Source organism: Cololabis saira, chromosome 7 (assembly GCF_033807715.1).
Source record: "Cololabis saira isolate AMF1-May2022 chromosome 7, fColSai1.1, whole genome shotgun sequence".
In the NCBI taxonomy this organism is placed as follows: domain Eukaryota; kingdom Metazoa; phylum Chordata; class Actinopteri; order Beloniformes; family Belonidae; genus Cololabis; species Cololabis saira.
Window position 1 is genome coordinate 4,662,933 of NC_084593.1, and position 24,339 is coordinate 4,687,271.

Here is a 24,339-nt window from a genome sequence, read left to right on the forward strand (position 1 = left end):
TTCTGTAATGCAAAAATGTCATACATTCTGGATTCATTACAAATCAAGCCTTTTATTATTTTAAAATTGCTGATCATGGCTTACAGTTTAAGAAAACTCTCAGAAAATTAGAATATTCTGGGAATCTTAATCTTAAACTGTAAACCATAATCAGCAAAATTAAAATAATAAAAGGCTTGCAATACTTCAGTTGATTTGTAATGAATCCAGAATGTATGACATTTTTTTTTTTTTTTTTTTTTTTTTTTAAATTGCATTACAGAAAATAAAGAATTTTATCACAATATTCTAATTTTCTGAGACAGTCCTGTAGTTTTTTCCCACCCAGGAGATGGAGAGCAACCAAGAAATGGAAGATTTTTTATGTTGGTTATGAAATCAAAGATGGAATACTGAAGGTGAAAACAGCCAGATACGTTTGAAAAGATGTTAGTTTTCTTGGATGAACAGATTCCCCCGACTGTTGCACCACTCACATCGGGCAGCAACTCGCATCCGGTAATAAAAAGCAGTACCGACAACCTCGTATCAGCTAATACAAACGCTGCATTTGCTGCAGAGTATTTTTTTTATTTCTGCAGATCAAATTAATCCAGTTTGTGTGCAGTTCTACATTTTTCTTCCAGTGAATAAGCAGTAAAACAGGTTGGAAGACAAAGAAATAAATCAAAACCAAAATCACCACTTGATGTCAAAGTTAATAAAAACTCAGAAGAATGAAAACGGTTTCATTCACAACCGACCAACGGGAAAGACTTTCACAAATCTTTTCACAAATCTTTTCACAAACGACTTCCAAGTTTGCAAAATTCATTGAAAACCCTGCAAGAAATAAGCGGAAAAAAACAAAAAAGGACAAAAAAAATAAAACAAATCATTGAGGGTCAGCGGCGACGGTCGCCACTCGTCCTGCTGTCACAGGTAATAATTCACTCACGACGACGACGCAGCGCTTCAGGAGTTAAAAACATTTGTACAATCTTCAGCAAAAGAATTCACATTGAATGTGCTCACTGTCGTCGGGATCAGTTCATTCCTCAACGGAGCGTTGGGACTAACTGGTGGTTTTTTCTGCTTTCTCCTCTCAGTAGAACCTCTTGTTCCTCTCCTGTCTTTTCTGGAAAACCACGGCTCCCACGACGGCACACACCACGATTCCCAGCAGAGCGCAGAGCAGCAGCAGGAAAACCTTCCAGCCCGTGAGCGGCGAGCTGCGGAAGTTCCCGGTCGGGTCGTCGATGTTGTCTGAGGAAGAGCGGAGGAAAAACCGGTTACAGCAGCGGTCGGCAACCCGCAGCTCCAGAGGGCGGCTCTTTAGCGCCGCCCTAGTGGCTCCTGGAGCTTTTTCAAAAATGTTTGACCTTTTTTTTCTTCTTTTTTTCATTTTTTCCCCTTTTTTTCTTCTTTTTTTCTCTTTTTTCTCTTCTTAAGCTTACAGCTTAAGAAAACTCAAATATCATATCTCAAAAAATTAGAATATTCTGGGAATCTCAATCTTAAACTGTAAGCCATGATCAGCAATATTAAAATAATAAAAGGCTTGCAATATTTCAGTTGATTTGTAATGAATCCAGAATGTATGACATTTTAGTTTTTTTTTTTTAAATTGCATTACAGAAAATAAAGAACTTTATCACAATATTCTAATTTTCTGAGACAGTCCTGTATTTTGGAACGAGGCTGAAGTGAAATCAGCATCAAGGAAATCATTAATGCATATCGTGTTTCTTTAAGTTTTCGTGCCTTCTGAAACTTTTAATGATCTAAAAGGGAAATAAATAACTTTCCTTTTGGGAAACTAAGGGTGACACATGAGTCCGCGTGACGTTTCTTGACACTAATCTACCTTTAGGGGACTTGAGGAGGCTGACGCTGGGCTCGATCTTGGTCCAGTCCAGGTTCTCCTCCTCCGGCGTGTGTTCCACCATCAGCTGGTAGAGCTTCATGGAGATGATGTCATGGTTATCTGGAACAAAAGATGAGATGATGCACCTGAAAGCTGGCACCGGTGAACTTGAACATTTAGAAATATGACTCCAGAGCAGCGGTCGGCAACACAAAATGTTTTAGAGCCATATTGGACCAAAAACACAAAAAACAAATATGTCTGGAGCCGCAAAAAATTAAGTCTTGTATAAGCCTTAGAATGACAACACATGCTGCATGTTTCTATATTAGTTATAACTGGGGGGAGATTTTTTTTTTCATTGTGCTCTTGGAGAAAAAAGTCGAAATGTCGAGAAAAAAGTCAAAATGTCGAGGAAAAAGTCGAAATGTCGAGGAAAAAGTCGAAATGTCGAGGAAAAAGTCGAAATGTCGAGAAAAAAGTCGAAATGTCAAGGAAAGTCGAAATGTCGAGAAAAAAGTTGAAATGTCGAGAAAAAAGTCGAAATGTCGTGAAAAGTCAAAATTTTTAGAAAAAAGTCGGAATGTCGAGGAAAAAGTCAAAACTTCGAGAAAAGTCGAAATGTCGAGAAAAAAGTCGAAATGTCGAGGAAAAAGTCAAAACTTCGAGAAAAGTCGAAATGTCGAGAAAAAAGTCGAAATGTCGAGGAAAAAGTTAAAACTTCAAGAAAAAAGTCGAAATTTTGAGAAAAAAGTCGAAATTTTGAGAAAAAAGTCGAAATTTTGAGAAAAAAGTCGAAATGTCGAGATTAAAAAGGAAAGGAAAAAGGAAGAAAAAATTGAAAAAAAGAAAAAAGAAGAAAAAGAAGGAAAAAAAAAGAAAAGGGAAAAAAAAAGGTCAGACATTTTTGAAAACGCTCCAGGAGCCACTAGGGCAGCGCTAAAGTGCCGCATGCGGCTCTAGAGCCGCGGGTTGCCGACCCCCGCTCCAGAGGGTCGCCACGGTAACAGCTTTGCTTTTCTATGGTTAAAACCAGAGAAGTTGAACTGCAGAAGTTGTGATTACAACTTCTGAGCATTTCCCGCTCTCCGTTTCCTGCCTACCTGAGAGATCTCCCGTTGCCGCTGAGGCACCGAAGAAATATCCCGTAGGAAGACGAACGCCTCCGATGTCGATGCACTCCTTCCACTCGTTCTTGTCATCAACGTCAACCATTATCTGCAGAACACAAACTGAACGTAAGCAGTACTCCAGTTGTAAAAAAAAATATCAGGGGGGATGGTGGATTTTATCATATGTGGACGGATAATTTGTACTGATTACAAATAATATAATATATTACAAATAATAGCAGTGACCAAAACACCTGCAGAAATACTGCAGGAATGACATAGCAGCAGTTAAATGCAGCCTTCTGTAAGCTTTAAATATCCACTGGGCTTACATCAAATACATCAAAACACAACAATAAAAAACACTTTTATGAACTTATCAATATGACTCTGTCCTTCACAGGATAAGTAACATGGATCACTGCAAAAACTCACAATCTTAACAAGAATATTTGTCTTATTTCTAGTTAAAATGTATCATTTTAGTAAAAAAATCTCATTACACTTAAAACAAGACTCATCACTGGAAAAAAACAACAATTTTCACCTGTTTCAAGTAGATTTTCACTTGAAATAAGTAGAAAAATCTGCCAGTGGAACAAGATTTTTTTGTTTGTAATGAGAAGATAAATCTGAAACATTTAAATGTGACAAACATGCAAAAAATAAGAAATCAGGAAGGCGGAAATACTTCTTCCTCTCAAAGACGGAGTTGCGTTGAAATTTTGAGGAGATTAATTTCCAAGATACTATAATGTTCCTGTAGAACTTGGATTTGTGTATTTTATCTGAGATTTAGTGTGTGACAGTAGGAGCATTTCACAACAACATTTTACAACAACACGATTTAAATTAATTGTCTAGCCCAGGGGTCGGCAACCCAAAATGTTGAAAGAGCCATATTGGACAAAAACACAAGAAACAAATACCGGTATGTCTGGAGCCGCAAAAAATGAAGTCTTGTATCAGCCTTAGAATTAAGTCAAATGGCGAAAGTCGAAATGTCAAGAAAAAAGTCAAAAATTCGAGAAAAGTCAAAATTTCGAAAAAGTCAAAATTTTGAGTTGGGATGTCGAGGAAATAGTAAAAATGTCGAGAAAAAACTTGAAATGTCGAGAAAAAAGTCAAAATGGCGAGAAAAAAGTCGAAATGTGGAGGAAAAAGTAAAATTTCGAGAAAAATGTAGAAATGTCGAGAAACGTCGAGATTAAAAAGTAAAGGAAAAGAAAAAAAGGAAAAAAAGGAAAAAAAGCCCAAAAAAGAAGGAAAAAAAGAGAAAAAAAGAAGAAAAAAGCAACAAAAAAAAAGGTCAAATGTTTTTGAAAAAGCTCCAGGAGCCACGAGGGCGGCTCTAGAGCCGCGGGTCGCAGACCCCCGGTCTAGGTTATTGTATAAACTGGTTGGGACATGACAGACTAAATGGACTGTCACCTGCAGAACCGTGTGCAGAGATCAATGCAACTAAACCTTTAATGTCTTAAACTACCATGCCAAGTCCATGATGAATACAGATCCCAGACTTTGAACCAGTTGCAAAGCAGCAATTAATCTGCTCTGAAGTTATAAGAACCAAAGCAGAGCCGCATTAGAGACAACAGAGTCTTTCTTCTTACAGTCAGTCTTCCCTTGGAGTAGCGGACGGCCATGTACGTGTCGTGCTCTCTGTTCCGGATCTCCGCCGAGCAGCCGCCCAACTCCGACGAGCGGCCGTCTTTCCCGTGGTCGTAGCTCACCGACCCGTTGTTCACCATGGCCGAGATGAAGGGGAAGGAGCGCTGTTGGGACACGGCAAATATTCAAATACAACCGGACAAGAAGTTGCTACACAACTACTCTGAAATAAAAATGAGGGACAGATGGAGACAGAAAATAAGTCGTGCACGAGAAAACATTTGAGGTACAAATGCAGTCATTCCTTCACACCTCAGGATCGTGTTGATATTGCTGCCCTTCTACCATGAATCATGCATTTAAAATTAGACACGTGGCTTCAGATCTCTGCAAAATTCTGACCAATTGGCAAAATTGTTGGCAGATAAAATGCAAAAAGTGTAACTTAAACGGAGCTTCTTATCTTAAGATAAGAGCTGGTTAAAGTAACGATGAAGCACAACCACTTCTGACCACACGGGGGCAGAATATGACAAGAAAGTTCACGTTTCAGCCCCACAGAGCTGCTGGTGTTTCCTCAGGACCGACCGTCCTGCATGTTTTACATGTTTCCTGGCATTAACCAGAGGTGGTAGTAACGAGTTACATTTACTCTGTTACATTTACTTGAGTAAGTTTTGGGAAATGTTGTACTTTTAGCAGTAGTTTTGAATCACTAAACTTTGTACTTTTACTTGAGTAGATTTGTGAAGAAGAAACTGTTCCTCTTACTCCGCTACATTAGGCTACGTTGAGCTGTTACTTTTCTTTTATCCCTTTTATCCACGTACGAGTCAATATCATGACATCACTGGGTGATTCTTTGGGAAAAATGTTTGTTTTTACATGTTTTGTTACATTTACACAGACTCAAACACACACAGAGTTTCTATGAGTTCATGTTTGTTCTAGTTCTGCTGGTTAAAAAAGAAAAGTACAAAGGCTGGAAATTTTGTGCTACTTGTGCTTAATTTATTTTTTTATTCTGTTATTTTATTTATGTTATGTATTAAAGTACTTGAATTTACTTTATTATTTTAATTTAAGCTATTTTTTATTAATTTTAATTTTTTTTATTGATTTAATTTGCCTGAAGATTATTATTTTTTACTTTTGTCTATTTGAATGGTTTCATTAAAAAAAATAATTCAGACGTTACTCAACAGTTACTCAGTACTTGAGTAGTTTTTTCACCAAGTACTTTTTTACTTTTACTCAAGTAATTATTTGGATAACTACTTTTTACTTCTACTTGAGTCATATTATTCTGAAGTAACAGTACTTTTACTTGAGTACAATTTTTGGCTACTCTACCCAGCTCTGGCATTAACACAAATGATTCTAATTAACGGCCCTAGTTATCTTGTTTGCACAACTCTGTTGATGACACAGCTACTTGAATCCCGGTGTGCTGAAGAAGGAAAGATCTCAAACGTGCAGGACAGGTCGGTGTCCCGAGGACTCTGGTATAAAACAATAAGTCATGTGACCAGCTGGTTTCTGAAGCAGCTCAGCAAGCAGATGGGAACACGCATGTACGTATTAACACGTATGTCAATCAAAGTTAGCGTTGCTGCCAGCTCCTTCAGCTGAACCCTGCCACTAACTCACTATTCTTACAGTCTAAAGTATTAAAACTTATGGATTTAGTGGCATTTCAATCTGCACAAGTAATGTTTAAAGCAAAAAATCATTCGCTACCGGATAACATTCAGAAATGATTTATTGGGAGGGAAGGGGGTTAGAATTTAAAGGGAAACCTAAAAAATATAAGTTTTTGTGTATCAGTTTGTGGAATCAAACTGTGGAATGATTTGAATTTGGAGTTAAAAGAATGTACAAATATAAAACAATTTAAGAAGAAATATAAAGACAGTTTATTTGAGGTATAAAAGTGAAGACTGTGTTTAAAGATCAGCAGCTGTGTGTTCTGCTATTTCTTGTTGTCTTTGTATGTTTGTATACTTAGATATAAGTATTATATTTATATCATAGTTATATTATATTTATGATAGAGCTTACATCTGGTATTAAACAGGTTATTTTTGTAAAAATGATATTTATTTATACAAATTAGTGTATAGTATAAAAAGTAAATACAGGCATATAATTTATGTTTAGTTGTGGAAAGGGGGTGGGATTAAATAAGTTTATACTTCCCCCCACTCCTTTTCGAACATGTAACTGAAATATGTGTTTCGATGTATTTTTTTTTCTTTATGTTCTCAGTTCCACATGAGCCTCAGTGTAAAAGTAAAGACGGTTGACGGTTGGTCAGCCCCTGACGTAAGTCACAATGAAGTGAAACCTCCATAGCAGACTTTTGTAGGTGTGGTTCTCCCCATCGTGGTCAGAAGTGGAACATAACGTAGCTTTAGACCAGGGGTCGGCAACCCACGGCCCTAGAGCTGCATGCAGCTCTTTAGCGCCGCCGTAGTGGCTCCCTGGAGCTTTTTCAAAAATGTTTGACCTTTTTTTTTCTTTAACTTTTTTTCTTGTTTTTTTTTTCTCCTTTTTTTTCTCTCAACATTTCAACTATTTTCTTGAGATTGTACTTTAACATTAATCTCGACATTTTTCTCCACATTTTGACTTTTTTCTCGACATTTCGACTTTTTTCTCGAAATTTTGACTTTTTTCTCGAAATTTTGACTTTTTTCTCGAAATTTTGACTTTTTTCTCGACATTTTGACTTTTTTTTTTCTCGAAGTGCATAATGAAAAAAATTATCTTCTCCCAGTTCTAACTAATATAGATCCATGCAGCATGTGTTGCCTTCATTCTAAGGTTTATACAAGACTTTTCATTTTTTGTGGCTCCAGACATATTTGTTTTCTGTCCTAGTCAAAAATGTGAGAAAATTAACTATTAATAAAAAACAAACAACCACAAACATGACAAGCACATAAAAATACTGTACATACGTTGGGCTTTTTTAAATATCAACATGTTTTGAATCCTGACGACATGTTTCACAGTGAACAACTCAAACTGGACACGGAGACACATGCGGAGAAGGAAAAGCCCCGAGCCAGCACTCACATCCGTCGCTTCATCGTTAGAGTAAGTATCTATGAAAACAGCCAGCCCGTGGAAGTTAGCTTTGTTGGAAAACACAGGCCCTGCAAAGAAACAAGCCGGTCAATCCCCTCGGGACACACACACACACACACACTTACATCCATCCCATGGAGGTCATTGCGGAAGGTATCCAAAAAAATAGCCAGGCCAAGAAACTTATCGTGGTTTCCAAACACGGGGCCTAGGATGGAGCAGAGATGAGGCGAGACGTGAGCAGTGATGAGACAAGCCGGGGAAACAAGCACAAACATCTGCATGTGATGGACTCGTGCAGGGAGAGTGAGGGGTGTTTGGATTCTTTGGATTTACAGCTTCACATCTGCGCCGCAGTACTTTATAGTCCGTGTTCCAGACCAGATATCAGCACCACTCAAGGTGACAAAACTTACTTATAATTTTTGAAAATATCCATGTCTGTAGATGATATTTTGGTATGAAAACCTTCCTGAGTGGCAGCTGGATCATAGTTATCAGCTCATGAAGTTCAGAAAATTACATTTTAGACCAGGGGTCGGCAACCCAAAATGTTGAAAGAGCCATATTGGACCAAAAACACAAAAAACAAATATGTCTGGAGCCGCAAAAAATGAAAAGTCTTGTATAAGCCTTAGAATGAAGGCAAATGGCGAAAGGTGAAATGTTGAGAAAAAAGTCGAAATGTCGAGAAAAAAGTCGAAATGTCGAAATTAATGTTGAAGTACAATCTCGAGAAAAAAGTGGAAATGTTGAGAAAAAAGTCGAAATGTCGATATTAAAAAAGGAAAAAGGAAGAAAAAAAGAGAAAAAAAAGAAAAAAAAGAAAAAAAAGGATAATAAAGAGGGAAAAAAAAGAAGAAAAAAAGGTCAAACATTTTTGAAAAAGCTCCAGGAGCCACTAGGGCGGCGCTAAAGAGCTGCATGCGGCTCTAGAGCCGCGGGTTGCTGATCCCTGTTTTAGATGCTGCTGCATATCCTGGTTTAGACTCATGTACAGGATTTCTGTCAATGTTTCACAATATTGTCTTTGGTATCATTTTAACCATTCATTCAAGCTAAGATGTGAATCTTTCTGACCAACATAGAGGTCACTGCAGCTCTTTAAACTATAAACAACACACATTGTTACACTATTTTCGACTAAATGATATACTATCTTTTATCCCTGTGTCATCTAGGAACAACAGAGACACAAAATACAAAAATTGGAATACTCACAGGACCATAAGGATTCAGGAAATGTATCACATCTTAGCTTGAATGAATGCTTAAAAGGTTCCCCTTTAAAATGATACCAAAGACAATATAGTGAAACATTGACAGATTTCCTACATGAGTCTAAACCAGGATATGCAGCAGCATCTAAAATGTAATTTTCTTAAGGGGGTGGGTAACTATGATCCAGCTGCCACTCAGGAAGGTTATCATACCAAAATATCATCTACATACATGGATATTTTCACAAATTATAAGCAAGTTTTGTCACCTTGAGTGGTGCTGATATCTGGTCTGGAACATGGACTATTTATACCTAATCTTTACAAACAAACCTCATAACAGAATTTAACGATGTTGCATTTTTCAAGGTTTCAGGATTTTCTGAGGCCGATACCTGGAACCGATCAGCAGCAATATCTCTTGCTATTTTTAGCAACACTGTAATAAGGATTAAACTTCAAAGATGAAGGTGTCATGATTTTAAGACTGTGCTGGTGACGTGTTTCCATCCTGCTCTTTAACCACAGCAGCAGCTGGGAGCTGCACTTCCTCACAGACAACTGGACTTCTGGCTCTTAGTTCTTGTTTCAGTTTCCATTAAGTCTCTGGAATCACATGACTGATGTACGATAACGTAGCAGAAAGCTTCGCTGAGTCTCCGTTTCAGCTTGTGTTGAAAGAGCAGACTTCAAACTGCATAAAGACAGTTATGATTAATAATATGCACCGTGATTTGTTCTGAATATTTTCATCACATTTGGGGAGCGTTTGGTCCAGGAAGAAACTGGCCACTCTCAGAAAATCACTCACTAGCAAAAGAAGAAAAAACTAAATCTCCTTTGCTATTGGTGGGACAAATGCTCCAGATCAACCAATCAAAACAATGATGTGGTTGCTGCGGAGGAGGAGGAGGAAAGATGTGGGAGTAAAGAGGACACTGACTTCGTCTTCAGGTGTGGAAAACTACGGTGGCCGAGACCCGCCATTGCTGGAAATTAAATAAACGCTGCAAATATAAAGAAACGCTGCTGCAAATAAAATAATCGCTTTGCAAATAAAAGAAAGGCTGCAAAAAAAAAAAAAAAGACAAATAAAAAAGCCACAACTGAAATGAATTACCGGGGACTATTTTTGCCGATGCACCGGTGTTTTTTACGTGAGGAGAGGAAGAAGACGAAGAGGACGTAAGTGAAAAGGAAGAAATAAGAAGAGCGAGGAATAAGAAGAACAACGAACGAGAAAATAAGTGAAAAGGTTAGTGTTCAACGTCGCTACGTGTAATTTTTAATGTGCAACACCGGTGCATCTGCAAAAATAGTCCCCGGTAATTCACTTCCGTTGTGGCCTTTTTATTTGCGTCGTTTTTTTATTTTATTTGCAGTGGGGTTTATTTTATTTGTCACGGGATTTATTTATATTTGCAGCGTTTCTTTTATTTGCAGCAGCGTTTCTTTTTGTTTGCAGCGTTTATTTTATTTGCTAAGCGTTTATTTTATTTGCCAAGCGTTTATTTTATTTGCAGCGGCGTTTGTTTCTGTTTGCAGCGTTACTTTTATTTTCAGCAGTGACGGGTCTCGGCCAGCGTAGAAAACAGCAGGAAGAAACACCTGGAGGAGTCAGGACTGACATGTGTGAGGCATTGGCTGCAACGTAAAAGTATATGTTAACCAAGTTGTTTGCTTAATTTGTACATGCGTTTTGAAACTCACAATTAATATTTACATTTTAAAGTATAAAAAAACTAAAATTGTTAAACATGCTTGTTGTTTTCACAGTTAAAAAAATAAAACTATAAAATACAAACCCAAGTCTAACCTGTTGAGATTTGATTTTCTGAGATTTTAGCTGGAATGTGTTCATATGGTTTGTCTAAATGACAAAAAATAACAGTAAATTCACACACGAGGTGTTACTGAAAAGAATGATACCAAACATGTTTAAAAGAGCCATTTATACCCTGGACTCCAGAGGACGGTTCTCTTTATTTGACGATGTCCTCTGGATGGAAAAGAAAAGATCTTTAAGAGCCAGGAGAAAGAAGACCAGTTGCCTTTAAGGATTACCATGACCTCATTTCCTAGTGGGACAACTTTTTGTTGTTTTTTAATAATCAATTTGGCATTGTGCACCGAGGAGCAGATAAATCCAGATAAAACCATGTGCTACAAGAAGATATACAGGACTGTCTCAGGAAATTAGAATATTGTGAAAGTCCTTTATTTTCTGTAATGCAAAAATGTCATACATTGTGGATTCATTACAAATCAACTGAAATATTACAAGCCTTTTATTATTTTAATATTGCTGATCATGGTTTACAGCTTAAGAAAACCCAAATATCCTATCTCAAAAAATTAGAATATTCTGGGAATCTTAAACTGTAAACCATAATCAGCAATATTAAAATAATAAAAGGCTTGCAATATTTCAGTCGATTTGTAATGAATCCAGAATGTATGACATTTTTTTTTTTTTTTTTTTTTTTTGTTTTAAATTGCATTACAGAAAATAAAGAACTTTATCACAATATTCTAATTTTCTGAGACAGTCCTGTAATACATCATAGTTTAAAAGAGATCGGTTGTGTTTCACTTCTGTGGTATTTTGACTAATGACGACGTTTCATTAAGAACACAGGAAACTGGTAACTTGATAAAAACAACTGTAGAAAAATATGACCACCATTTTTACACAACAGTCCATCACCCAGAACATGAAACTTCTCTCTAGTCAGTCAAACGACCCCTGAGTCCTCAAGAGAGATAATTACAGGGTTCAAGATGCTTCACAGTTGGAAATATTTTCAAGGAAATTCATAATTTTCTTGATGCTGAACCAGCTAAGAGTAAATGCTAACATATATTTTCATGATTGTAGCAAAGATTCAACAAAAGCCCCAATAAACTACAAAAATACTGAACTATTAATGAACCTCCACAGTAGCTGAATCCTCACATTTTCCAGAATATTTGCACGTGAGCAGAGGCAGCCGGGCAGATGAGGAGCAATTTCAGTAAATCCAAACATTAATGCAAAATTAGGTTAAAAAAAAAAAATGAAGCTAAGTCAAAAATGGGGGAGTTTCTTCTGCAGAAGCAGGAGCTCCGCTGAAATGATGTCGAAACAACCAACAATACCTGGATGCAGTCTCTCTTTTGTGTACCAGACAGCGATGCCGTCGCCATGGAGATTCTTCTTCCCTGACCCGTGAACTTTAAACTGCACGTGCATCTCCCAGTCCTTCAGGTAACACGGCTGCAGGACGACAGCAGAATTAGAAAGGCGGCATGCGGCTCTTTGCCCAGTGTCAGGCAGCTCTTGCGAGTTTATTTGATAGGTGCAGTGAAATAGGCCTGTGTTGAAAAAAATTGATTTTCCGATTCTAAATCGATTCTCATATTAATTCCTAAAAATCGGTTCTTATGTCTAAAGATCGATTTTTTTTTTTTTTTTTTTTTTTTTTTTTAAATTCCATCATTTTCACCAGGTGAACTTTAATCCCAGTAGTCGGACACACAGTTTGTCATGACACTTCTGAAAAATGCCAGGTGCTTCATGGCAATATGTGTATGTGGTGACAGAATAAATTAGACAAGCTAAGATGATTTGTTTACTGCATGAACTGTTGCAAATTCTTTCTTTTTTGCACTTTAAATGGATATTGAAAGGCCTGTTTGAGTTATTTCACAATAATTATTGTGAAATTATTATTTCACTAGTTATTTTACAGTCATATAATTCAGGCAACAGCTCAAAAAACATTTTAAATAACACTAAGCCAAATCAATATCGAATCGAATCATGATAATCGATTCCGAATATTAAGAATCAGAATCGAATCTTGACATTTGAATCGATACCCAGCCCTACAGTGAAAGACAGACACGTAGGAAGTGGGGGCAAAACATGCCATGACTGGAATCGAACCGCATCGCTGTACAGGGGAAGGTTTACGTAAGTCGCCAGCTCAACCCATTGAACTATACAGGCGCGTGCGCTCATTTTGAATTTTGCATTTGTGACGCAAATAACTTGGAGGGAAAAATTATAATCACAGCTGAGGGGCGTATTGCTTTTATAAAACGGTTACCAATAATGTAAATATGAAAGAGGAATACACAATCTATTGTATGTAAGTTTTAATTAATCAGAAATACATATCCAGTAAAAATAGCCCCACTGTGGAAAAAAATAGTCCCATCTCTCCAGATGTAGCTCCGCATGTCGTCTTTTGCTCGTCTTTTTTTTTCGGAGACAGGAACTCGTCAATAAATCCATCCATCCATCGTTAGCTCCTCCCCGGAGATCAAAGTTTACCGTGAACATGCATAATTAATTGTAAACGAAAAAAAAAAAAAAACTTTAACACCAGCTACTTTTTTCTACCTGCTGTAACCGTCAAAACATATGTAACAGTTGGTTGTTGTCATGGAAACATTGTTGCTTCCCTGACGCGGAATGATCTGCTGTGATAAGGCTTTAGAATAGAAGCCGTGGTATACGCTCATTATACCACAGCTAACAACCAATCAGATCGCAGGATTCCACCGGTTTTATAATGGTATTTTTATGTCTCAGAGAGAGCAGGGAGTGAGGGATCATGGGTAGTTGATGTGTGCATGTGTACGATGTGGCTCTTTGCAGTAACACAGTAACCAATTGTGGCTCTTAGCCTCTAACTGGTTGGCCACCCCTGCATTAAAGGCATTAGCGTCGACTAAAATCCTTTTCATATTTCACTTCAACAAAATGACACTTCCTTCTACGTTGGAGATATTTTTTCCTGTATTGCCAAGGCCGTAGTGATTGTTTAGTCTGTATTATGACCTGACCTGCTCAGAGCGCAACATCGTTTTACTGAATCAACGACAGTGGGAAATTCTCAGAGGGAGACGACCTTCGACTGAGTCGTATCTCTGATTTCCTTTTAACTTTCTTTGTTAAAATTACTGCTTATCCTTTGTTTTTAGTCACTATCATGCAGACTACCAACTATTCTTTGCAAAGAATAAGAACACACACTGATCACAGTCGTGGAATAATTTTCCCAGGGTTATGATTATAAAACTACGGAGCCCCTAAAGGGACACAGATTTTTTTTTATATACCGGTACATAATGTTTTACGCGCGAGCGTGAAACCTTTAAGTGAGCACCTAAAACGTTTATGCACTCACTAAAAAGTTTCACGCGCTCTTGCAAAACTTATAAGTGAGCGCCTAAAAGTTGTTGTACGTGAGCGCGTAAAAACAAGTACATGGGAGTTTTGCTGGAACAGGAGACCCTCCAGTTGCTCCTGCTCTGTTTATGAATGGAAATTACATTACAGGATTTAGCTGAGCCATATTTTAACCTGGGACTCCATTATAAGAACATTACCACTTTGCTTGCAAGTAAACAACTTTACGTACTCACTTAAAGGTTTTACGTGCGCGCGTAAAACTCATTATTAGGGCTGGGGATCGATTCAAATTTCAAGAATCGATTCGATTCTTAAGATTCAGAATCGATTATCAAGATTTGATTCGATCCGATTCGATTCTGATATTGATTTGGGTTATTGTTATTAAAACTGTTTTTTGAGTTGTTGCATGAATTATATGACTGTAGTTCTGCAACATATTACTACTAGTATTATATTGAGATTAAACAGCAAGTATTGCAGCTAATGATGCTGTAAGGACCAATCAGCTCCCAGAATGCTGATAGAACTGCTTTCAGAAACATCGTGTGGGTCAGAATTACCAAACAGATCCAGGGAGGAAACAGAGACGGATGAAATTGCTTTTATTTTTCCCCACATTCCGTTTTTATTTGTTCCATTTTCGGTCTATTTTGGTTTTTAATTTTTGAGCATTTGGTTTTTAGCATTTTTTGCAAATGTAACCCCAAGACAGTATATAAAGTAATGAAATATAGACAATTTATGCAATTATAACCACTTTATAAACACTTTAATGTTTTCGTACATTTAAACATATTTAAAGGCAAAAACATGGCACCAGTTATTCTCGTGTCCAACAAAACTTTCCCTTTTTGGGGATAAACAAAAAAATAACCAAAGTTGTAATGTAATGATGAAAAAAAAAAAAAAAAAACATAAATAAATTAAAAAAAAAAAAAAAAAAAAAAAGTCGATCTTTAGACATATGAATCGATTTTTAGGAATTAATATGAGATTTAGAATTAGGAAATCAATTTTTTCAACACAGGCCACTCATTATATATATTAAAAAAATCTGTGTCCCTTTAGAGGGTCCGTATAAAACCAACTAAACATTTTTTAATAAAAAACAATAAAAACATACAGTAATTCAGATTTTTCTTCTGCACCAATAAATGTCCAGACAAGGACTTTTTTTCTCACCACGGTGTTCCAGATGGAACCCTGTTTGCTTCTCTCGTCTGGAGTGAGCCGGACGTAAGAGCTCGTCACCAACGTGTTTCCTGAGAAATCCCACTGACTGCCGACTCCTGCAACACAAACACGTGACACAATTAGCAGCATGGCTGCAGCAGCCGGCCCTCTTCACGTCTGCAGTAAAGTTCTCATGTTTGCAGTTGCTCTTTCCCTGTGTACACACTCTCACACCTTTCTGTTGTTTTAAACTCCAGGTGCTCCAATATGAGCAAATATACACATCCTGTAAAACAAGTAGCACACAGTGACTACTCACTAAGCTGCTGAGAGCTCAGTAACATGTTAATAATTGTGGGTAGGAATGTAGAACAAACCTAACTAACCCTTGCAAGCCAAACACCTTTGTTACATTGAAACAGCCACAGCAACTAGACACAATCGAGAAAATACAGCACTGATTCAACGTGAAAGTTCAAAGTTCAGGTGAACTTTACAGGACTGTCTCAGAAAATTAGGATATTGTGATAAAGTTCTTTATTTTCTGTAATGCAAAAATGTCATACATTCTGGATTCATTACAAATCAACTGAAATATTACAAGCCTTTTATTATTTTAATATTTCTGATCATGGCTTACAGCTTAAGAAAACTCAAATATCCTATCTCAAAAAATTTGAATATTCTGGGAATCTTAATCTTAAACTGTAAACCATAATCAGCAATATTAAAATAATAAAAGGCTTGCAATATTTCAGTCAATTTGTAATGAATCCAGAATGTATGACATTGTTTTTTTTAAATTGCATTACAGAAAATAAAGGAGTTTATCACAATATTCTAATTTTCTGAGACAGTCCTGTATATGATGCAATTGTTGTTTGAGAAGAAAAAAAACAAAACATCAAACGTATTCCCTTAGAGAATATTGTGTAAAATTGTTCTTTTCTCAACCTCAAATTCTCAGTATTTCATCTCAGCTGAACTAACTGTTTTAAAAGGAAACGTTGTGTTTTCAGACAAACTTGAAGAAAACAATTCCCACAGTTAAAATATCTAAATTGGTTCAGGACGCGCTCTGGGTTAAAACAGCAGCTGGAGTTTTCCTGTTGCCTGAACTTTCTTTGTGTGCAAATTTAACCAATGCTTCTGTGTCCTCTGGGCACGTACAAGGCGCTTTGCAAATCTTTACAAAAATGCAAATTGCATTCCCGCAGGTTGAAGGGTCGTCGCTTTAGGCACTTTGGGAATCTCAAACGGCACAGCCGCCGCTTTCAGAGTTACAACTTCTAAAAGGATTTTGTTGCAAATATCTTGCACCGCTATAAATGGCTGACAAACCCACAACTAGTCCAAATGCATTTAAAAGTCTGATGTGGAAACTGGTGCACTGTACCGAACATTTGTGCTTTTAATATAAGAAAAACACCCAAATCTCAAAGTGCCACAGAAAATAAAACTAAAAAGAGATAATACACAATATACACACTTGAAATCATAAAAAGAAATCTTAAAAAAGGACCCCTGGGAATTTAAGAAAGATTAAACGCCTCTTTATAAAGAAAAGTCTTTAAATGCTCCTCTGAAGTAATTACAGACGAGAAAATGAGGTAGCTGAATATACAGGACTGTCTCAGAAAATTAGAATATTGTGATAAAGTCCTTTATTTTCTGTAATGCAAAAATGTCATACATTCTGGATTCATTACAAATCAACTGAAATATTGCAAGCCTTTTATTATTTTAATATTGCTGATCATGGTTTACAGCTTAAGAAAACTCAAATATCCTATCTCAAAAAATTAGAATATTCTGGGAATCTTAATCCTAAACTGTAAACCATAATGCTTACGCTTAGTGAATTAATTGTGCAGGGATGAAAAAGGGTCCTGTTGTCCAGATTTAACCCTGTTCCAGAACAACAAACATATCAGGTATGAATAGTGACACATCCATCAGCTCAACATGCAGGTCTGTAGTGGCAGAATCCTGATCTGGAAGTTCTAACTTCCCATCTATCCAGGACCTGTACCGGACCGTGACCAGGACCAGGAAAGTTTCTTCCCCCAAGCTGTTGCTCTGATGAATCTCATCACTCATAGAGTCTCAGAGTAATCAACCACTGTACAATAATAATAACAACAACCACAATCATATGCTGTAACAATTCACCTTCCAATAACCATGTCCCCCTCATACTGCTGCAACTTTCACTTTTTTTAAACTGTATGTTAATGAGAGTCATTTGTTTATTTACTGTTTGCAACTATTTAAATCTGGGTACAGTGAGCGAACAAAAAACGAAAACAAATTCCTTGTCTGGCATGTTCATACTTGGCCAATAAAGCTGATTCTATTCAGTTGCTCAGATTCTGCAAGCTCATGTAATAACACGACAGATCAGCAGAATACCAGAATATACTGTATAACTTTCAATAGAGTTGTTTTTTATCCCCACTTAATCCAGGATGACAATGTGCTCAAATTGCTAAAGAGTAATTCACGAGATATCATGTGTTATATATGTAGTATAAATCAGTACTGGAGTTGAGGGGGGATGAGGGGGGATGGCATCCCCCCTGAAATAAAAACGGTCCAAATCATCCCCCTTGTAAAACTGCCATCCCTCCTTTCCATCCCTTATGTCATTTCATCAATGAATGTGGTTTTACTGCTATTTCAACATTTAGAGTCATCACCAGAAAAATAACACCAGAAAAATAACTTATTTGACAATTTTCCCCTGTTTCAAGTAAATTTTCACTTGAAATAAGTAGAAAAATCTGCCAGTGGGACAAGATTTATCTTCTCATTACAAGCAAAAAAATCTTGTTCCACTGGCAGATTTTTCTACTTATTACAAGTGAAAATCTACTTGAAACAGGTGAAAATTGTTGTTTTTTCCAGTGATGAGTCTTGTTTTAAGTGTAATGAGATGTTTTTACTAAAATGAGACATTTTAACTAGAAATAAGACGGATTAAGATTTTGAGTTTTTGCAGTGATCCATTTTACTTATCCTGTGAAGGACAGAGTCATATTGATAAGTTCAGAAAAGTGTTTTTTATAGTTGTGTTTTGATGTATTTGATGTAAGCCCAGTGGATATTTAAAGCTTACAGAAGGCTGCATTTAACTGCTGCTATGTCATTCCTGCAGTATTTCTGCAGGTGTTTTGGTCACTGCTATTATTTCAGTCGGACAAGATTTATTTTCTTATTACAAGCAAAAAAATCTTGTTCCACTGGCAGATTTTTCTACTTATTTCAAGTGAAAATCTACTTGAAACAGGTGAAAATTGTTGTTTTTTCCAGTGATGAGTCTTGTTTTAAATGTAATGAGATTTCTTTTTACTAAAATGAGACATTTTAACTAGAATATTTTGTCGCACTACACACACCCAGTTTTCTTTTGCTTATAGAGGCTCCTTAATCTGGAATTCCTATCAGTTCATTGTTGAATCATCCTCTTCTATCAAAATGTTTAAGTTAAGACTTAAAAATATTCTGTTAAATCAAGACTCTTAAACGTTTATTTTACAGTATGTTAGATGTGGATTATTACCCTACATACGCTCATATTGTTTGCTTTCTTCTTTTCTCCCTTCCTTACTCCCTTGACCCAAAGACAGCACAAGGGTTAAAACAGGGGTGGCCAATCATGGTCCTCGAGAGCCCCTATCCAGCATGTTTTAGATGTTTCCCTGCTTCAGTACACCGTGATAAAAGTAGCTGTTTCAACAACAGAACTGTCCAGACCTTTATGACAAGCTAATGAGGACGAGTAATTAGAATCAGGTGTGAGGAAGCAGGAAAACATCTAAAACATGCTGGATAGGGGCTCTCCAGGACCAGGATTGGGCACCCCTGGGTTAAAAGGTCTCCTTTAAAATGATACCAAAGACAATATTGTGAAACATTGACAGATTTCCTGTACATGAGTCTAAACCAGGATATGCAGCAGCATCTAAAATGTTATTTTCTGAACTTCATGATCTGATAACTCTGATCCAGCTGCCACTCAGGAAGGTTATCATATCAGAATATCATCTACAGACATGGATATTTTTAAAAATTATAAGCAAGTTTTGTCACCTTGAGTGGTGCTGATCAGTAAAATGTTTGGCTCTGGCCCCTGGACTAATATCATGTGTTATAATTACAGTATAAATTAGCCCCAGTGAGCTAACTAACAGCTAACTTGCCTTGGAACGGCTTCATCAGCGAGTGTTCTCTCTTCAGATGTTCCGCGTTTCCGTCCGTGATGTCGCAGCAAACCAAACAAACTTCCACCGCCGCCAACACCAAAATCGACCTCAAAAATCTCCCAAATCCCTTCATTTTTGCTCCAAAACAGAAACTCTCACAACAAATTTGTGTCTACAAACTCCATAAAGCAGAGCCGGTCCCTCCACTTTCTCCCGCCGACAGGGAACAAAAGCTTCCGGTGCTACAATTATAACGGTCCGTCTTTGTCTCAAACTGCTCTCAAGTGATGTGTGTTTTCATTTAAGTACTGAAAACTGAATAAATACCTTTATTGTAGAATTTTACCCGAGAAAATAAAATAAATAAATACACGAATTTTACTTTTACTAACACAGGACGAGGTGATCTTTGCTTGATTCTCCACGGATGATGTTTGGGGACGGACATTACACCAGCCAATCAGAAAGAAGCACATCGCCAATTAAGCCAATCAGAGAGGACTTGCCTTCTGTGTCTCGTCCACTAGATGGCGACATAATACACAAAGTATAGATTAAAAAAAACAAAACAAAACCAGCTGCAGACGAGACTGGAGTTATTCAGTATTTTTTAATACAAGGATACAATTGAAACATGAGAATGTCTTAAAGGAAGATGTCTTAGACTTTTTTTATTCTTTCATTTCTTTTTTTTTTAATCTGTAAATGTGTGAATCATTTTCCATATGTGTCATACAGACTGGTTTCCTGAGAAACGTTAACTAAGATGAGATAAAAGCCCACTCCCAATACTCCCCCTACTTTCTTTCACTAGCCCTAAAAAAGAAGGGACAGATTTTAGGGCACTTGAAATCTTCCCAGGTCTGTCCCAATTAGGGTTGCCACCTTTCAGAAATAGAAATAAGGGACACCCTGATTTCAGCAGCGCAGAAGCCAAAAAAAAAGCCCCAAAACTTCTAAACTGAATAAAAATGTGTTTATTTTATATGAAAAAACAAAATGCTTTGATTTAAAGTTTAAAGTGCTTTAATAGCATTGAACTTTCATCATGACTGTAGAGACAGCCAACCATACTAGCAACTGAAATAGCCTCCTATGCTACGTATGTCCACATCAGCCCAGATGTATAATATACATACAGGTGAAGAATATGGTGTAAAAGTTAATTTATTTCAATAATTCAAGTAGAATATGGTGTAAAAGTTAATTTATTTCAATAATTCAAGTAGAATATGGTTTAAAAGTTAATTTATTTCAATAATTCAACTAGAATATGGTGTAAAAGTTCATTTATTTCAATAATTCAACTAGAATATGGTGTAAAAGTTAATTTATTTCAATAATTCAACTAGAATATGGTGTAAAAGTTAACTTATTTCAATAATTCAACTAGAATATGGTGTAAAAGTTAATTTATTTCAATAATTCAACTAGAATATGGTGTAAAAGTTAATTTATTTCAATAATTCAACTGGAATATGGTGTAAAAGTTAATTTATTTCAATAATTCAACTAGAATATGGTGTAAAAGTTAATTTATTTCAATAATTCAACTAGAATATGGTGTAAAAGTTAATTTATTTCAATAATTCAACTTAAAAGGTGAAACTAATATATTACCTAGTCTTATTACATGCAAAGCAAGATATGTTAAACCTTTATTTGTTATAATTTTGATGATGGAAATGTTTATTGATTTCATAAAATATTCTCTAATCTGTATTTTATTTTGTTAATTACTGTTAAATTTAGTGTTGATGTGTGTGTGACAGACGTGTGTATGGGGTGTTAATGAAAATACGGGACAAATCGCGTCCCGTATTAGTTCAATACGGGACGCAACATTTTTTTCTCAAATAAAGGATAATTCCGTATTTTACGGGACGGGTGGCAACCCTAGTCCCAATACTCCCACTTCTCCTACTTTTCAGCACCACCCCTAAAATCAGGAAGCCCAGAGCTAAAAGCTGTTTTAATTTCAGCTGTAGGGCTGTTAATATGCCACTTTATTAAGTTTTAATATTTTTTCAGGCGTAAAAGTAACCGTTAAGATCCCCAACCTGGACTCAGTTTATCCAAATAACGCCTGTTAAGAAATTTGACCCGATGTTTTCGGTGATGAGAAGAGCCGCCGACTCGGAGCAGCAGCAGCCGGAGTACAGACGCGATCGCCGGGTCAACCTGCGCCGTTGTCCCGGGGAGAAACCTGCAGCTCTGTGGAGAATTACCGCTGACTGAAATAAATCATTTAGGAAGATAAATGTTGGTTTAATAGATGAAATCTAACAGTTGTAGCTATGCCTGTTAAGAAATTTGCTCGGAATATTTCGAGATTTCTGCCTGCCGGCTCGGGAGCTGATGTATGGGTCCGTGTTAAATCGACGCAGAGCCTATTGCGTAGGCTCTGCGTTGGTGTAACGCGGAACCATAAATCAGCCTTTATTCTGGCGAGGTTTGAAAAAGACTTCGCAACAACGGGCAAACAAGTGATTATGTAGATTCACTGAGTGAATATTATGAAAGTAAAATATATATTTCTCACTAGAAATGTAATAAAAACGCATTTTTATGCAGAAACTAACTCAAAATATTGATTTTATTCACTAAAAAATAAGAAACGTCTGCCATGTTTTTTTTTTTATTCAGTCCGCAAATGATGACGAAAAGCATTCTGGGAAATTTTTCTGTCCCTAAATCAAACTAGTCAGCATCGGAAATCCCTCGATCCATAGGGACAGATTCATAACCACTACACTAGTTTTCTTCACTCCCCCTAGGTGAAAAGAGGAATTGGGACACCACTACCCTCATGGGAACGTGCAAAATCTAGGGGTAGAGATGAGAACGAGGGGTAGGGGGAGTATTGGGACAGGGCCAAAATGAGCTACTCCACTCCACTCCACCCACCTTTTCTCTTGAGTTTAATTTAGTTTTATTATTTTTTCATTGTATTCTTTATTTCATTCATTAAAAGAAAAACAAAACAGTTCAATAGAATTACAACCAATCTCTTTCCTTGAATGAAAGGGAACAGAAAGAAGAATAAGCTTGGATTTGCCTCATTTGAGATCTGTTCTACACAAACTACGCTCAAAATCATCTTTGAAGCGTATAATTACTCTAAGGAAGAACACATACTAATGAGTCTGAGACAAATGAGCATCTCTGCTTCTTTTTTTTTTGAAGAAATTGATGCCATGTGGTCTTGACAAGAGATGAAAAAAATAAATCATACAGCCTGTTATCAGGATCAAGTCCAAAAGCCCGGCTCTGTATTTGTCTCAGCGCCCTAGGCCGAGCTCATTTCCACTTCTGTGGAGGCATCATTAATCCAGAAAGGTACAGTCAGACGTTACAGTACAGTACAGTACACATTCTAGTTTGTTTCAGACGTCTTTTCCAAAGAATTAAATGCATTTTTCAACAAAACAATGCAAAACTATATTCTGCATATTACAAAAGGTGCAGCCGAAGAAGAAGTACTGTTACATATCTTAAGATGTGTCTGTAGGAGGAATGTGAGAAATTAGACATATATTGTTTCCCTCATGGTAGAAAACCTTCAAATCTTTGTGACAATGAATAGCAACATTGTGAACCAATAATAATAGATGTACATTAAAGTTATTTCAATCATTTTTCGTTTGCATTTTCCTTGTCCATGCAGCTTTTTCTGCTTTGGGACTGTAAAACAAATAAATTACAGATATATTTCGATATGCCGTAAATTAAACTACAACCGAACTGTTGTGCAGTTCTGCACTTGCGAGGAAAAGGATGTGATTGATTTTGTTTTTTTGTTTTTAATCACACGAGGACACGTGTCTCCTGCGTCTGAAATCAGGGGCCGTGCGTGAAGTGCTTTTGCAGTGACAGCAAAGTGTCAATGATTGAACAAAGTAGGCACTCAGCGGGGCATCCGTAAACACCACGATAAGCGGTTTCACACACAGAGATAAAAGCCAAATAAGCAAACACCCAAAACACACACACACGTGCAGAAAGCATAACAGTATGTGAGACAAGTGTGCAGGTAAAAAGCCTTTAAAACATAAATACTGATGATGCAGGCAATATAAAGTGGGATTAGTCTAAATTTCTTTGGAGTTCTCTGTTTTGTCCTTCCTCCTCTAGAGACGTAAATGTCACAGCCACTTCAGCACCGGCGGCGTGACTCACCAGACTGCAGATAAAACACAGAACTGAGCATTTACTGTAGCAGCACAGACTCTTCATCTTTATTGGGCTGAAACACTGGACATGGATGTAGACACACCTTTCTGTCACTGCCACTGCAGATATGCACTGTTTACGTGATATACTGTAAACCCGATTATGACTTATTGATTATGATGATGTGGGGTCGGCAATCCAACATGTTTTAGAGCCATATTGGACCAAAAACACAAAAAACTAATATTTCTGGAGCCACAAAAAAATGAAAAGTCTTGTATTAGAATGAAGGCAACACATGCTGCATGTATCTATATTAGCTATATCTGGGGGGAGATTTTTTTTCATTATGCACTTCGAGAAAAAAGTCGAAATGTTGAGAAAAAAGTTAAAAGGTCGAGATAAATGTTGAAGTACAATTTTGAGAAACAAGTCGAAATGTCGGAAAAAAAGTCGAAATTTTGAGAAAAAAGTTGAAATGTCGAAATTAATGTGGAAGTAAAATTTTGAGAAACAAGTCGAAATGTCGAAAAAAAGTCGAAATTTTGAGAAAAAAGTTGAAATCTCGAGATTAAAAAAGGAAAAAGGAAGAAAAAAAGAAAAAAGAAGAAAAAACTAGGGCGGCGCTGAAGAGCCGCGGGTTGCCGACCCTTTTTTAGATGCTGCTGCATATCCTGGTTTAGTCTCATGTACAGGATATCTGTCAATGTTTCACAATATT

General features: G+C 36.8%; 2 protein-coding genes across 2 annotated transcripts in view; both read right to left on the reverse strand.

Moving 5' to 3' along the window:
* Positions 1-24,339, reverse strand: part of pde6a (phosphodiesterase 6A, cGMP-specific, rod, alpha) — a 468,630-nt gene that overhangs the window by 95,327 nt on the left and 348,964 nt on the right.
* Positions 560-19,641, reverse strand: LOC133446735 (vesicular integral-membrane protein VIP36-like). Its single transcript, XM_061724752.1, has 8 exons — positions 19,443-19,641; positions 15,250-15,356; positions 12,021-12,138; positions 7,651-7,730; positions 4,572-4,733; positions 2,950-3,064; positions 1,847-1,966; positions 560-1,245 (listed from the first exon to the last, which is right to left on the reverse strand). The coding sequence occupies exons 1-8, from the start codon at positions 19,576-19,578 to the stop codon at positions 1,085-1,087; spliced, it is 999 nt and encodes a 332-aa protein (XP_061580736.1). The 5' UTR covers positions 19,579-19,641; the 3' UTR covers positions 560-1,084.

Coding starts and splice junctions, on each gene's coding strand:
- LOC133446735 (XM_061724752.1), bottom strand. CDS start 19,578: ATGAAGGGATTTGGGAGATTTTTGAGGTCGATTTTGGTGTTGGCGGCG. Junction 3,065..4,571: donor ACTCCAAGGGAAGACTGACT/GTAAGAAGAAAG, acceptor TGTGTTCTGCAG/ATAATGGTTGACGTTGATGA. Junction 1,967..2,949: donor GGCAACGGGAGATCTCTCAG/GTAGGCAGGAAA, acceptor CTTTTGTTCCAG/ATAACCATGACATCATCTCC.